Genomic DNA, 15,455 nt, shown 5'->3' on the forward strand with positions numbered 1-15,455 from the left:
CTTTTTGGTAATAAGATTGGCCAAATATCAAGATTTCATCCCCACCTTCCAGGTCCCACTGATTAACATCAAGCAGGGCCTGCAGCGCACACTCTACGCGTGCGGGGTGTGCTTTATGCAGGTGTGGAGGAAGGTCACCTCCACCCACCAGCCCTGATGTGACTGCCTTGGGGCTGTTCAGGTACTCGGGGTAAAGCCAGGGGGCTGCCTCGTGAGGTGCTGGAGCTCTTGGAGGAGTGTCCCGTCCCATTGCACCACATTGAGCAGGCGTGGGAAACCGCCTGGGAGGGCCACGCGCCAGGCAGCCTCCCAGGGAATCCAACCTCCGCTTGAAAACTGTAAGGCTGTAGTCATTTTCTGTTTTTGTTTTTAACTTTTATTTTATTTTTGAAGATATTGAAGTCCTGACACTCAGTACCCCTAAATATGACCTTATTTGGAAATACAGTCATTGCAGATGTAAGTAGTTAAGAAGAATTCAAACTGGAGTAGGGGAAGCTGTACTCCAGTATGATGGGTGTTCTTGTACAAAAGGGGAAATTTGGACACACAGACAGGCAGAAACAGAGGCAATGCCACCGGTAAGCAAAGGAGAGAGGCCTGGGGCAGATCTTTCCCTGAGGGCCCTCAGAAAGAACCAACTGTGGTGGCATCTTGAGTTTGAACCATCCAGCCCTTAAAGCTGTGAGAATAACTTTCTGCTGTTTTGCCAGCCAGTTCGTGGCGCTGTGATGGCAGCCCCCGGAACCTGACACAGCCCACCCATGCTCTTCACTGGTCTTTATGAATTTGAAATAGACATTTTCATTATATTATATAAAAGTCTCAGTTATATAAACAGTGTTTTTTTTCACATCCTTGTTATCCCAGCAGAAAAGTAGGACCAGTCAAATGAAAATGGCAGCCCAGGGTCCCACCCAGAGGGGTCAGGTTTACAGTGGCAGCAGTGCTGACACAGGTCCATGATGGTCATGTGAGGAAATAACGAACACAGTCCACCTTAAAGTGCCTGGTGCCGGCAGCATAGCTGGAGACTGGACACCTGTCCTCATGATTCTGAGGTTTTTCAAAGCTTCCCCATTTCACACACAAGTTCCATCACAGAATTATTTATATATGTTTAGAAGACATGGAATAATAATATCTATCTTCTTCAAACATCACAATGATTTGTGAGAACCAGTTAGAAAGATAACACTCCCATTGCTTCAATTTCCTTGGAAGAAAGGGACTGTGTAAATACGTATCATTGCCATCATCATTTTGAGTTAGATGACTGAAAACAAGGAATAACATCTGTCTATAAGAAGAAATTTATCTAACAGGGATCCTCCAAAATGCCATCGGAACACCGTGGGTGACCCTTTATGTTGTGAAATGCCAGCCTGGCTTAGCGCACAGCGTGCTTTATGAATATTCAATAAATAGTCTTCACTGTTGACCCCTGAAGTCGTGCTGGATGTGGCAAGGAACACCACACTGCTGGTGTGCGGGCATGCCACGATTTTCATCTTTGTAGGCTCCAGCTCCACTCTCCCATCTCAGTCTTGAGTCCACAGCATTTCTGCACAATTATACGTGAGGAATAATCTCATCCATCCCCGCTGTACCTTCCTGCAAGCCTTAACTGTCATCCAAGTTTGAGTTTTCTCTCCGCAAATTGGGCTTTGGATAAATGACTAGGTGAATGACTATTACAAAAATGTTTTACTTACTTAAAAATAATTACGAAGAAGTTCATCAACAAGGCAAAGCTGGACATTTGTCATGATGTTGCTTTAGGATTTTAAGGGGCTCAGGGTACCTCTTTTTCACATCCATAAGGTCTGGACGTGAGTCCCATTAACCTCAAGTTTCTACACAAAGGGGAATATGCTGCTTGGGAACTTCCTAAGAATGAAGTGGGGTATCAGGTCAGATCTCCCAAGACCACAAAGGTATTTGTAAGACTACTCTGAAGATTTTGCAAAGATCAGGTGACGCTAAGAATGGTGTGAGGAAACACACTGAAGAACACGAAACCCACTAGACGTGTGCTGATTATAAGAATATAAAAGCCAAATACTTTTAATAAGTGGATGAACTCCGGTAAGAACAAGGATTTTGTTTTTGTTTTCATACTGGGAGACATTACAACATAAGAATGTGATTGCCAAATAAAGAAATACCTAAGGAAGCTGACTTTTTACATTATTTATTTTGTAGAAACACATTCTGATAATGAATCTATTCCCTGGCTAATATAATCTGGAATCTGCCAATAATCAACAACTATCAGCTTCCGAGAATTTTGTCAATATTGTGATTAATGGTTATTAATGACTAACAGTGAATGCAAAGACTGTTAATTTGTGAATATATGAATTGGGACTTTTTTTAATCAACCAAAAAGATGGTTTCCCTACAAATGTAATTATACAGGAGATTGGCTGCGGTTGTTAAACTTTTAACAATTGCACTGAGATCCATTTTAATTTTCTTATGTGCTTTTATATTGGTTAAAAATAAATCAACTCACTTGAAAAGAAATTATTTTCCATAATTAAAATGTATTATGAGAAGTAAATCTGAAAACTTCTCTGTGGTGGAATGCAATTCTTCCTTTCCTCTATCAGAGTATGTATGAGAATCATACATAAATATTCTATTTTTGTCCAAATACAGGCTTAATTATTGACTAGTATGCTGATTTTGTGGGGCTATTTTTGTTTGCATTTTGTCCTCAGCTATGATATTTAAATACAAAACATGTCTTCTAAATCCAGAAAACAATACTATTTTACAAAAACCGAATGCCTAGAGTTGACGTTTTACAGACCAGTAATGCCATTTCTGGGTACTCCATGAGGTAATTATTTCCTGGTGCAGTGAATTTGAGAAGTGCTGTATTAAACACAGATTTATTTATTTAACAGCGTTCTTTGTTGTGTTTAGGCAGATTGGACACCTTCAGGCGTATGCAGCACACAGTGTTTCCTGATAGACTGCCGTGATTAGGAGACAGCTCTGCTAATGCTGATGCTGGTACTTTGTAGGACACTGGCGATCTGCAAGGAGCTGTGGAGAGATGCTGAGGGCCCCTAACCATGTGAGTTTTTTCCCCCGAAGAAGAACTGAGCCAGCACTGAGCCTTTCACTCCCTTCTGTGCTTTTGCAGAAGTGGTTGGGACACATTTATCCTGACACATCTCTCGCTAAATTCTCACCCCTTGACTTCTGTGTTCTAGCCTGGAGGCTCTCTAAGATTAAGAACTACCCAACACAGTGTAGCTTTTCCAGGAACTTTTTTGCAACTAAGTGGATTAATAGATAATTGAATCTATTTTGAGGGCATAGGGAAGTTTGTATAGAAAACATTCAAGAAAAGATCAACTCATTGTGAGTATTTCCACCACTTTCTAAACATTTTAGAGTAACTCCATCATGATGTTTTAATAAAACTTACCTTGTCCATATTAACACCCCTTAGCAGCATAATCATTCTGTGTCCGTAGCCTCGTTTGAGGTCTATGACATAGTGTGAGGTGAGTGGGCTTTGAGGCATTCCTGTGGCACCAATAACTGGATGTGGACACATTACTTAACCTTGATGAGTTTTGGGTGTCCTAACAGTGATAGAGGGCACTGTGAAGTTTAGATGAATTAGCTTACATAAAACATTTTAAAAACGACCGACACGTTAGCCAACATTAGCTGGCATTATTACAGTGAAGGGCATCCAGCTCATGGTGCTGCATTTGAAATGGCTTAATCACCAAAGAGCTTTGCAGATCTGGGGTAAAGCGTTTTACTAACAGCTCTACGCCGAGCTGCCAGGACAGATCTTGCACAGCATAGGATCCCAGAAATCTCTCTGTGCGGGCGCAGTCCAATAGCCATACCCCCTGGGGCAAAGGACTTCACAGGCCTGGCACAGTGAGAAGAGGGACCCAATTTCAGGCAGGCATTGTTCCAACACCTGCTTTATCTGGTATCTACTAGGTCTGTCTGTGGGCCTCCCTCTCTGGGTGCACCTGGCTTTAGGTACCCTGGCAGCATGATGCCACCGCAGAAGCATGGGTGTCAACTTCGTTCAGCCCCCGTGTCGGAGACGGCAGGTAAGCCTCCCAGACTTGGAGTCCTAGCTGCCACCGTGCTGCCTACGTGAGAAGCTTCCTCCACAATATCTAGACCCAGTCTCAGGACTCCCTCCACCGTGTGCCAATCCTGTTTCACCCGCGTGCTCACGCAGTGCTCCAAAATGCCTCACTCCCTTCCCCCTTTGCTTCTGGAATCTGTCTTACCCCGTGCACCGCGTCACTCACTAGACTTGCCCGTTGGACCAACGGAAAGTCTCTTACATGCATTACTTCTTTCCCCTTCCCATTGCCTCTTTCTGGCTCAACTCTTGTGATTTCTTGCCTATGCTTACACACTTCTCCTAACTGAGCTCCTTGACTCAAATATTTTATTCTCCAGTTCATTTAGGAGAGCATCACTAGGAGCCAAGCACAGTCATATAATCAGTTAGTGACACAGACAATTAACCCTTCATGGAAGATGACCAAAAACAAGCACAATGAATACATAAAATTAAATGTAGGTTAGATCATCTTGCGAGCGCTGAGACGCAAGGTTGTCAGAATAGGGTTCGATGAGAACATAATTTCTGAGACTAGATTCTAAAAACATAATAGAGTTTGTCAGGCAAAAACTGTGCAATGAGAACATGACTGGTAAGTTTAGAGCAGAATCAGAGAAAAGGCGGTGAGTGCCATGTGGGGAGCCCTCAGGGCGAGACTGTGTAGAACTTTACAGGCCGTTGTAAAGACTCTGGCACTTGCTCTAAGCAAAAAGGAGAAGTAATGGAAGGTTCTGAGCAGAAGAAGGTTGACTTAAATAAGGAAGAACCACTTTTTGATGGTGATCAAAATTAGGATCAAAGGGACAAATCAGGAGGCTAATGCTGTCATTGAGGGAAGAGCTGATAGTGATTCAGATGAGGATGCCAGCAGCGAAACTGGCAGGAAACCATGTTGAGAAAATACAGTCAACAGCGTTTGCAATACATTGGCTGTGAGACATAAGGAAAAAGAAGAGTTAATGATGACCCCGGGAGTTATGGCTGATGCAAATGAAAGGACAGCAGGGGAAGACTGGAGATGGAATCCCGGTGGGCTTCAGTGTGGGACGTGTTAAATGGGAGAGGCCTCTAAGACTTCCCGGAGGAAACGCCAAGCAAGCATGTGGGTCCACGAGGCTGGGATTTCTGAGATGTTTGGTCTGGGGATGGATATGTCCATTTGGGAGTTAATAACATAGAGGCCTGGATGGGACTCAAGGGGAAGTGAGTATAGGAAGAAAACAGAGCCCTGAGGCACTCCCAGATGAGCAGAATGCGGATAAGATGAAGTTCCAACACAAAAATGGGGTCCATGAGACTAGACAATTCTGTAGGACTTGCTGCAAAGGACACACAGAACTGTAGCTGGTGGAGGCAGCAGGATGAGAACACTGCACTGGGCACCTTCTGCTATCCCTTCAGATCTGCCTTCTACTTTTTCTAAGTGCCAGGGCGGTTCCCTTTTCTCCACAACCTCTCCAGCATTTGTCATTCCTGGACATTTTAATGATGGCCATTGACTGATGTAAGGTGATACCTCATTGTGGTCTGGTAACCAGTGACAACGAGCATTTATTCTTGTGCTTATTGGCCATTTCTGTCTTCACAGGAGAATTGCTTGTTTGGGTCTTCTGCCCCATTATTGGATTAGGTTGTTTGGGTTTTTGTTATTAGTTGTTATGAGCTATTTATATATTCTGGAAGTTAAGCCCTTGTCAGTCACATCATTTGCAAATATTTCCTCCCATTCCATAGGTGGTTTTTCTGTTTTGTTTATGGTTTCCTTTGCTGTGCAAAAGCTTGTAAGTTTAATTAGGCCCCATTTGTTTATTTTTGCTTTTATTTCTATTGCATCAGTAGACTGCCCTAGGAGAACACTTCTAACATTTATGTCAGAGAATGTTTTGCCTATGTTTTCTTCTAGGAGTTTTATCATATCTTGTCTTATATTTAACTCTTTATGCCATTTTGAGTTTATTTTTGTGTAACATGTGAGGGAGTTTTCTAACTTTATTGATTTACATGCTGCTGCCAGTTTGCCCAACACCACTTGCTGAAGACACTGTATTTACACCATTGTATATTCTTGCCTCCTTTGTCAAATCTTAATTCGCCATAGGTCTGTGGGTTTATTTCTGTGATCCCTGTTCTGTTCCATTGATCCATATGTTTATCTTTGTGCCAATACTGTTTTATTATCTAATCTGCCACTCTATGTCTTTTGATTAGAATATTTAGTCTATTGACATTTACAGTAATTATTAATAGATGTGTGTTTACTGCCATTTCGAACTTTGTTTTCCAGTTGATTTAGTATTTCTTCTTTTGCCTCTTGTTTTCCTTTTTGTATTTTCTTAATTTTCCTTTATATTAGCTTGGTTTCTTTTTGGTTATTGTGACTCTATTACATGCTTTTGACCTGTGGTTACACTGTATTTCAAGTATGTTATCCCATAACTGTATCTGTTTGCTTTAGATTGGTAGTCATATAGGCTCAAACACATCCTAAAAAGAACAAAATGATAAAAAAGAAAAAAATTTTTTCTTGCTCTCCTCTCCCACCTTTTATGATTTTGATGTCCTTTTTTTACATCTTGATATTTATTCTCTTGCAACTCATTGTTGTTATTGCATTTCCAATAATGTTTTTCTCCTTTCAATAGCTTCCTACTTTTTTTCTATTTAGAGTAGACTTTTCAATATTTCTTTTAGCATAGGTTTAGTATTACTGAATTGCTTGTCTATGAAATTCTTTCTCTCTTCTTCTACTCTAAAGGATAGTTTTGCTGGATAGAGTACCGTAGGTTGCAGCTTTTCCTCATTCAGGACTTTGAATATATCTTGCCAGTCCCTCTGGCCAGCAGTGTTTGTATAGAGAAGCCAGCTGAAAGCCTTATGGGGGTTCCCTTGTAACTATCCTTTTGTTTTTCTCTTGCTGCCTTTAGAAACATTTCTTTATCTTTAACTTTGGGCCATCTTAATTATGTCTTGATGTAGGTCTATTTGGATTTTTCTTGTCTGGGACCCTCTGTGATTCCTATACTTGGATATCTGATTCCTTCTTTAGGTTTGGAAAGTTTTCAGGTGTGATTTCTTCAAGTACCTTTTCAATTCCCTTTGCTCTTTCTTCTTCTTGGGACCCCTATTATGCACAGGTTGGCATGCTTTATATTATCCCATAGGTCCGTTATATTACATTCATTGGTTTTTACTTGCTGTTCAGTCTGCTGTTCTGATTGGGTGACTTCTGTTTTCCTGTCTCCTAAGTCACTGATTCGTTCCTCTGCATTATTTAGTCTGCTTTTGATTGCCTTTAGCTCTACTCTTATCTCAGTCATTGAGTTTTCTGATTTTAATTGGCCCCTCTTATAGTTTCTATTTCCTTTCTATAGCATTCTGCATTTCTATTTATAGTCTCTCTTATCTCCTTGAGTGATTTTGTCACCTCTTTTTCAAAGTCATGTTCTAGTAGACTGTCAAGGTCTATCTCATTGTTTGCTCTTTCAGGTAAATTCTCTTGTTCTTTTAGTTGGGAATGGCTCCTCTGCTTCTTCATTTTACTTATATTTTTCTGGCTTTGTTGATTTAGGAGTATCAGGTATCTACTGTGGTTTTAAAAGGCTGTTTGATTTTTTTTAAGTGTGAGTGTTTCTATGTAGACGGTGCACATCCATTAGTTCCATTTTTAATATGGATGGTTGCCACATCTTTCTTCCATGTGTGTTGGCTGTCGTCCCTTTGGTTGGGGGTGTGACTGGGGGTGTGGTGAGCAGAGCCTGCCCTGACTGTTGTTGTTGTTGGGCAGCGCCTCCTCTGTTGTTCTGCGGTTATCACAGCCCTGAAAGGGGCTGAGTCTGCCCCCCTGTTGTTGGCATAGAGACTTCCAGACCTATTTCTGAGCTGTGGTTTGCGGTACATGGGGTTGGGGCATTTCAGTTGGGAAGAACAGCCACTGAGTACACCTCCACAGGAGATGTCCACCAGGAAGTGCCCTCTGTGGTGTTGTCCATGTGGGCTTACAAAGTACTGTTTTTTGATGTCCCTGCCTTAACCACAGGCATATCAGCAACACACTCTGGTATCCCCCAGGTTCTGCATCCACAGAGCCACCAGTGCAGTTCCGCTGACAACAGGCACTAGGATCCACTATAGCAAGTGTGCATTTATACACTTGGATCTGTGATGAGCCCCTATGTACAGTACACTATGCAGATTCATTATAAAAACCATACCCACCCCTACTGTGCATCAGAACTTCACTCAGAGTCTTAGGCACATGGGTCCACCAAGGCCCCAGCTTAGCAAATCTGTCCCTTCCGCCTGGGGCTGTAAACAAATCTCAGTCCTGCCTGAGTTGCAAGGCCCCTGAGTGTGGATTCAGGCTTCAGCCCTGCCCTACCCGGGAGCCATGCTCCAGAGATTGTGATGGCTATGACTGAGCCATGCCTTCCCTTTTCATGCGAACGCACCAAGAATGGTGCTGAGCAGAGACGGCAGATATGGCCCAGCTGTTTTGCACCCGTCCCTGCCACACACACCAGCAGTGGTGCTTTTTTACGGGGGTCCCAAGCTGTTCTGTTCTGCACACATTCCCAGTCACAACCCGCACTACCGTCCAGCCCCCTGTGGCTGCCTCTGCACAGTGGGCCCCAGCCCTCTCCCCAGGCTTGTCACCAATCTCCAGCAGCCAGACTTGGCTCATCCCCACTGGCTTGTGTCTAGGGCTACGGATCACAGGGACCCTCTCTGCCAGTCCCTCTTAATTCTGTCTGCCAAGCAGCTGCTGTTTTCTCCTCCAAGCCTTGGAAGCTCCATTTCTGTCCCCACTGACCTCCCAGCTGGAGAGGGGACATCCTAGTGTGAGGGAGCTCTTCCTCCTTTGCTGTTCCCTCCCTGAGGGACAGGTCCCACATCAATTTCCTTTTCCTTTTCCCCTCCTCCTACCAGTTTTTGTGAGGAATCTTCTTGTATTTCAAAGTAAGAGATTCCACCAAGTTCAGTAGGTGTTCTGTGTGAATTAATGAGTCTGTAGGTGTAATTCTTGATGTATTCATGGAACGGGTGAGCTGTGCATCCTTCCACTCGGCCATCTTGGCACCCTCCCCACCACGTTTTTCTAGTGAGACTAAAATCTCCCTGCTGACTGTGAATGCTTTTCATACTTCTTTTTTTAACCTACAACAGCACAAAATCTACTCAGACTATTACCACAACTCCGCAGCTCCCTCCACTTGCCACTTCCCTGAGCTAGTATTCTTTTACAGTCAATTGAAACACCAGTTGTGTTCAACTGGCCTTCACATTTCCTTTTGTTTAATATCAATCTGCTTAGAACACCAGGAAAGGAAACGCAGCATCAATATTTGGCATTTAAATGCCAGAACAACACCCCCATTTGGTTACCCTCCTTTGGGATGCCTTACACCCCAGAGGCCTGCTAGCTCATTTCAAACTCTAAGAACATATGTTATTATTATAATTATGTTATTAATGTAGGTGACTCATATTTGGGTAAAACCTCCCCCAAAACATTTCCTTTTATGCTGCCTCCACAGTTTATTTAAATAAATTGTCATATTCCATTCTTTTAACCTTGTCAATATTTAATATTTAAACACTGATGTCATTTCTCACCTTTACCACCATGACACCTATAGCTAAGTTCTGCTTTTCTCTATTGATCAGATAACTTTTAAGACCTTTATTAATGTGTAAATACAGTAGGTTTTCCATCCCCACAAGTTCCATATGCACAGATTCAACCAACTGTGAATCGATAATATTTGAAAAAAATTTTCCAGATAGTTCCAAAAATCAAACTTGAATTTGCCACACATGGGCCAGGACGGTTGACACTTGAACAACAGGGGTTAAGGGAACCAGCCCTCCACACAGTTGAAAATCCACATAGAACCTATAGCTGCCCTCAGTGTGTGTGGTTCTTGGGTTCCTTCATATCCAAGGCTCTGCACGTGAGGAGCCAACCAACCAGGACTGCACAGTATTATAGTATTTACTATGGGAAAAAAATCCAGTGTGAGTGAATGTGTGCAGTTTACACCTTTGTTCAAGGGTCAACTCTATTTCTATAGCATTTGCATTATATTCACAACTATTTACACAGCGTGCACATTGTATTAACAACAATTTATATAACATTTACATTGTATTAGGTATTTTAAATAATATAGAGATGATTTAAAGTGTAGGAGAGATTGTGAATAGGTTAAATGCAAATACCACGCCATTTTATACAAGAGGTTTGAGCTTCTGAGAATTGAGTATCTTCAGGAGTCCCAGACCCAGTCCCCCAAGGACGCCGATGGAATGACCGTAGCTCTCCATTTACAACTCTACCAAGAACTCAGACTGTTCTTTAAAGACATTTACCACTAATTATTAAAATTTACGTTCTAATCTAACCACAGCAAACAAATCATTATGGAGTTCTAAAAGCCAACAAATTATTCACATTAACAAATAATAAGCTCAGTAGAAAAGCTGACTTAAGACCCATCAACACCCCACACACTTTCAGAAAAAAACTAATTGCAAACAGTGGACCATAGACTCCTATTTTGGTAAATACCAACAACAAACAAAAATGCATTTAAATACATTAATAGGGGAAACATCTGTTTCAATCTAATTACATGGGTTTTAATATGCATATAATGTTCACTTAATAAAATCAAATTGGTGGATAATTATTGTGCTCAATATATTGAAAAAAGAAACAAAAAACTTTAAAGGGAAGGAAGAAGCTAGAAATTAAAACTCAAAGGACATTTCACACTAGCTGCTTTTCTTTGTGGATCATCAATAATATCTGATGTTCAATACGTGTGTGGGATGTTGCAGGATTCTCACCATTAGTGAAATTGGTTTGTATAAATCCAGTCAGTGATGAGTAATCCTCGTTACGTTTATAGACACAATGCAAACATAGTCTCAACTTAAAAGTATAAGATAATTATAATCACCCTTTCCCCATCCCAATTAAAACATTTTGAAGAACTGACTTTTGAATCAGCTGTTTTGCCTCAAATATCACTTAGGAATATAATCAGTTAAAACATACACAGGAAGGAATTCTACATGACAGGTATGCCTTAGGCATCTGGGGGAAAGTCTTTTTTTTTTTTTTTTTTTTTTGAGAACTATAGTTCTTTAACTCCTACCTGCAGATGTTTTCACAATTTCTGTGGTGTTTCTGAGGCCCATGAAGTCAAACTGATAAAGCCGCCAGGACTTCTGATCAGCTGCCTCCACAGAATTTTTTCTCCATCTATAAATCATTTCTTCTTTGGGGTAGCCATCTAAAAATGCAGAACAAATATTAACACTTGAAGATATAGGTTTATAAAACATGAAAATCAAAATTATAATTCTGGTCGCTTAATAGGAGTTGACATTTATGCTATATTTATTCTTTAAACTTTCCTCATGCATACAAACTCCAAAAATGAATGCACAAAGGCCACCTAACCCAGAAGGTTTCTGCTGCAGGTTTTCACAAGGACAGTCAGCAGGATGGTCCCAGCCATGAGCCTTGTTATCGTGGTGTGGACACGGCACACACCCTTCACGCTGGAGGGCAGTGCTGACCTGCAAGTACTGGTCCGGGCCCCCCTAGCTCCTAAACCCGAGCTCTAACTGCCTGGCCCACATTCACCGGACCTCTCACCCTTCCCCAGAATTTACAGATCTCAAGAAAGACAAATTTACTTTTTTATTATAAAATTTTACTATAAATTGTCTTTACTATTTCTAACATATTTGTTTTATTACTATTACTATTAAAGTATAGTTAATGTACAACATTACATAAGATACAGGTGTACAATACAGTGACTGCAAATTTTAAAGGTTATACCCCATTGATAGTTATTATAAAATATTGGCTCTATTTCCTGTGCTGCACAATGTACCCTCGTAGTCTCTTTTATGCATAACAGTTTAGACTTCTTAATCCCTTGCCTTATATTGCCCCCCACTTCCCACCGGTAGCCATGATTTTGTTCTCTATATCTGTGAGTCAGCACTTTTTTGTTACATTCGATAGTTTGTTGTATTTTTTTAGATTCTGCATATAAGTGATATCATCCATTATTTGTCTTTCTCTGTCTGATTTATTCACTTAGCGTAATGCATTCAGGAAAGACAAAGTTAACAAGGCAACTATTCTAGAATTTGAGAGGTCAACTGACTCTTAGTCATGTTCCGATTTTAGCATCTAGTTCTGATCAGTGAACTTGGACCTTTTCCTCAGACCATTTCCCAACCTGTTAGTTACTCCAGAAAGCAAGGTGCTTTGACGTTTCTGCCGCCCCAGGCTCAGTGTTGGCGACGCGCCCAGAGCTGTATGTCTTGGACAGGGGCCTTCCCCATCTCCTGCTGGCACCATTACCAAAGGTCTGTGGGCTTCCTGAGCCCAAGTCAGAGACTGGCCCAGTGCCTGTTTTTCATTTCTAGATCCTTTCTTCTGAACAGCACTTGGGACCACACCTTAACGCTGGGCTGGAGCTCTCTGATCTGCTCAGAGGGCTGATCTGGCACATTCGCTTTCTGTGGTACTGCCCTGTCTCCAGGCTCTGCATTGAGATCTGCCCACTGGGTATGTGCTACCCAAGAGCAGATCTGTCTCCTGTTGTCACCCCACACGTGTCAGCATTGGCATTATTAGCCCTTCACTAAGTCATACAGATGCTGATGGCATGATTCTGGAAGGAGACACAGGCATGATCTTGATGAGTTAGCCTGAATACAAAAGCACTGCATTGAGATAAATATGTTAGTAAAGCGGTCGAAAATTACTAATTAAACATTTAGATCACTTTGCAAAAAATTCTGCCTTCTCCGTAATTTTCCTTTCTGCCCATAATTGTCAGCTTGGCTCCTTTCATTCAAAGACTAAGATAGAACAAACAGGCCTCCTGCTTTCTAATTACGGATGGCTCTGTGAAATTACCATCAACATTGCCGGGACACTTGCTCTCCCCTGACTTGCCAATTTTGATATCAAAGCACTTAAATTTAGCCGGAAGTAACCAAACATTTTACTTAGCCATTACTACTATCTCAATGGCTTTATCTTCCTATTAGACAATCAAATTAGAAAATATACTTTGTGCTATAATTTTTTTCTTTAAACATTTGTTTTGTAAAACAGCTTTATTGAGATGCAAAACTCACGCATCTACATCTAAGTTCAGTGGTTTTCAGTATATTCTCAGAGTGGTGCAGCTGCCATCATAATCTAATTTTAGGCTATTTTTATCACCCAAGTGTAACCCCAGATCTATTAGCACTCATTCACCATTCCTCCTCCTCCTCCCATGTAGCATGCATCTCCCCCCACCTGAAGCCAGCACTGATACATTGTCTGTCTTCAGGTTTGCCTATGCTGGGCATTTCCTATAAATGGAGACATACAACACAGTCTCTTTTATAACTGTCTTTCTTAACTTACCATAATGTGTTCGAGGTTCACTCATATTGTATCACATGTCAGTACTTAACTCCTACTTATTGCTCAGTAATATTTTTTTGTATGCATATGCCATATTTTATTTATCTGTTTGTTATTTTATAGACATTTTGTCTGAGTCCACTTTAACACTACCATGAATAATGCTGTTATGAATGTTTGCGTACAAGATTTTGTGTCAACGTGCTTTCAGTTTTCTCTGGTATATAGCTAGGAGTGAAACTGTTGGTCATGGGTAATGATCTGTATTTAATACATTGAGAAACTGCCAGACTGTTTTCTAAAGAGACTACACCTGAAAGTCTACACCAGCCAAGAAGAAGGGTTCCAACCTCTCCACATCTTTCCCAGTACCTGCTTGTGTCTGACTTTAAGTATAGCAATCATCGTGGGTGTCAGATGGTGTCTTCTTGTTGTTTTAATTTGCATTTCTTTCAAATGGCTGACATTACTGAGAATCTTTCCATGGATTTATTGGTCATATGTGTGTATTGTTTGCTAAGGTCTGTTCAGATCGCTTCCTCATTTTTAGTTAGGTTGTTTGTTTTCCTATTTTTGAGTTTCAAGAATCATTTGTATGTTTAGATACAAATCCTTTCACAAATATTTTATGCCATTCTGCGGCTTGTCTTTTGATTCTTCCAACCTTCATTTTTCAAGGAGAGTTTTTCTAGTTATAGAACGACTGGGGCAGTCTTTTACGTTGAGGACTTTGAAGATGTTACCTAATTGTCTTTTGGACGATGTGGTTTCTAACGAGAAGTCTGCTCTTAATTATACTTAAAATGATACATTGTTTCTCTCTTGCCTTTTTCAAGCATTCCTCTGCTTGTGTCAGTCTGACTATGATGTGACAGATGTGGTTCTCTTTGGGTTCACTGGAGTTTGTGGAGATTATCTGATGCATAGATTAGTGTGCTGTGCGAGTTTTGTGGTCAACATTTTTGCCATTATTTCTTTAAGTAGTTTTGGGCGTTTTTCTCTACTTTTCTCCTCTAGGACTCCCACTAATTGTTTGTCGGTGATCATCATAAGGAGCCATAGTTTTACCAGTTTTGATACACTTTTCTCCATTTTCATTTTGTTTTTCTTATTGGGTGATAGCTATTGCCCTAAGTTTGCTGATCCTTTGTTCTGTCTACTCAAATCTATTTTTGTAGTTGGCTAGCAATTTTTAAAAATTTTAGTGTTTGTCCTTTCAACTCCAATTTTTTTTTTTTTTAGTAAATTTGGTCTTTTCACTGCTGTTTTCTATTTGGTGAGACCTAGTTTTCAGTTTCCTTTAATTCTTTGGAAATGATTTACTTTATTTCTCTGAATGTATTTAAAATTGGTGGGTTAACGTCTTTGTCCAGGACATCCAACATCTGGGATTCTTCAAGGATGATTTCTCTCAACAGATTTTATTCCTGTGTATGTTAGAATATACGGTGACAACTCTGTTATCAGAACTCTCTTTGCACGCCAGGGTTTATTTATGGTTTTGTTGGGATCTGATGACTTCAACTTTGCAACAGTTTATGACAAAGTCCTCTCTTTAATTTCCTGCTTGTTGGAAATTTATTCTGGGAGAGAGGTGAGTGACTGGGGCCCTCTCCTTCCCCAAGTCTTTCCTGGGCATGCACACAGTTCTGCACATGTGTACACTGTTCTTCTAGGTCCTCAGGGTTCACTGATGTTTTTCAAAGTTCTTGTGACCATCCAGTTCTCCAGGTCTTCCTTTCAAGTCTGAAGGGGGTGCAGAGCTGGACTCTTGTTTGCACCAGCCCGAGGCAGACCTGATACGTCCAGAAGATTTCTGTTTTTCATGTGATTCCTGAGGCTACTGTGTTGCTGCTGTTGTTTTTCTGAGCCAAGCTCTGA

The 15,455-nt window shown here is 41.0% G+C and overlaps 1 protein-coding gene across 3 annotated transcripts in view; it reads right to left on the minus strand.

The window, feature by feature from the left end:
* The window catches only part of GABRG3 (gamma-aminobutyric acid type A receptor subunit gamma3), a 494,054-nt gene that overhangs the window by 48,996 nt on the left and 429,603 nt on the right, over nt 1–15,455 (minus strand). For all 3 annotated transcript variants that reach the window (XM_072950633.1, XM_072950634.1, XM_072950635.1), the window contains one exon: nt 11,284–11,421. In XM_072950633.1, coding sequence (XP_072806734.1) covers nt 11,284–11,421 — 138 coding nt within the window. The remainder of the gene's footprint in view (nt 1–11,283; nt 11,422–15,455) is intronic.

Source organism: Vicugna pacos, chromosome 27 (genome assembly GCF_048564905.1).
Source record: "Vicugna pacos chromosome 27, VicPac4, whole genome shotgun sequence".
Lineage (NCBI taxonomy): Eukaryota > Metazoa > Chordata > Mammalia > Artiodactyla > Camelidae > Vicugna > Vicugna pacos.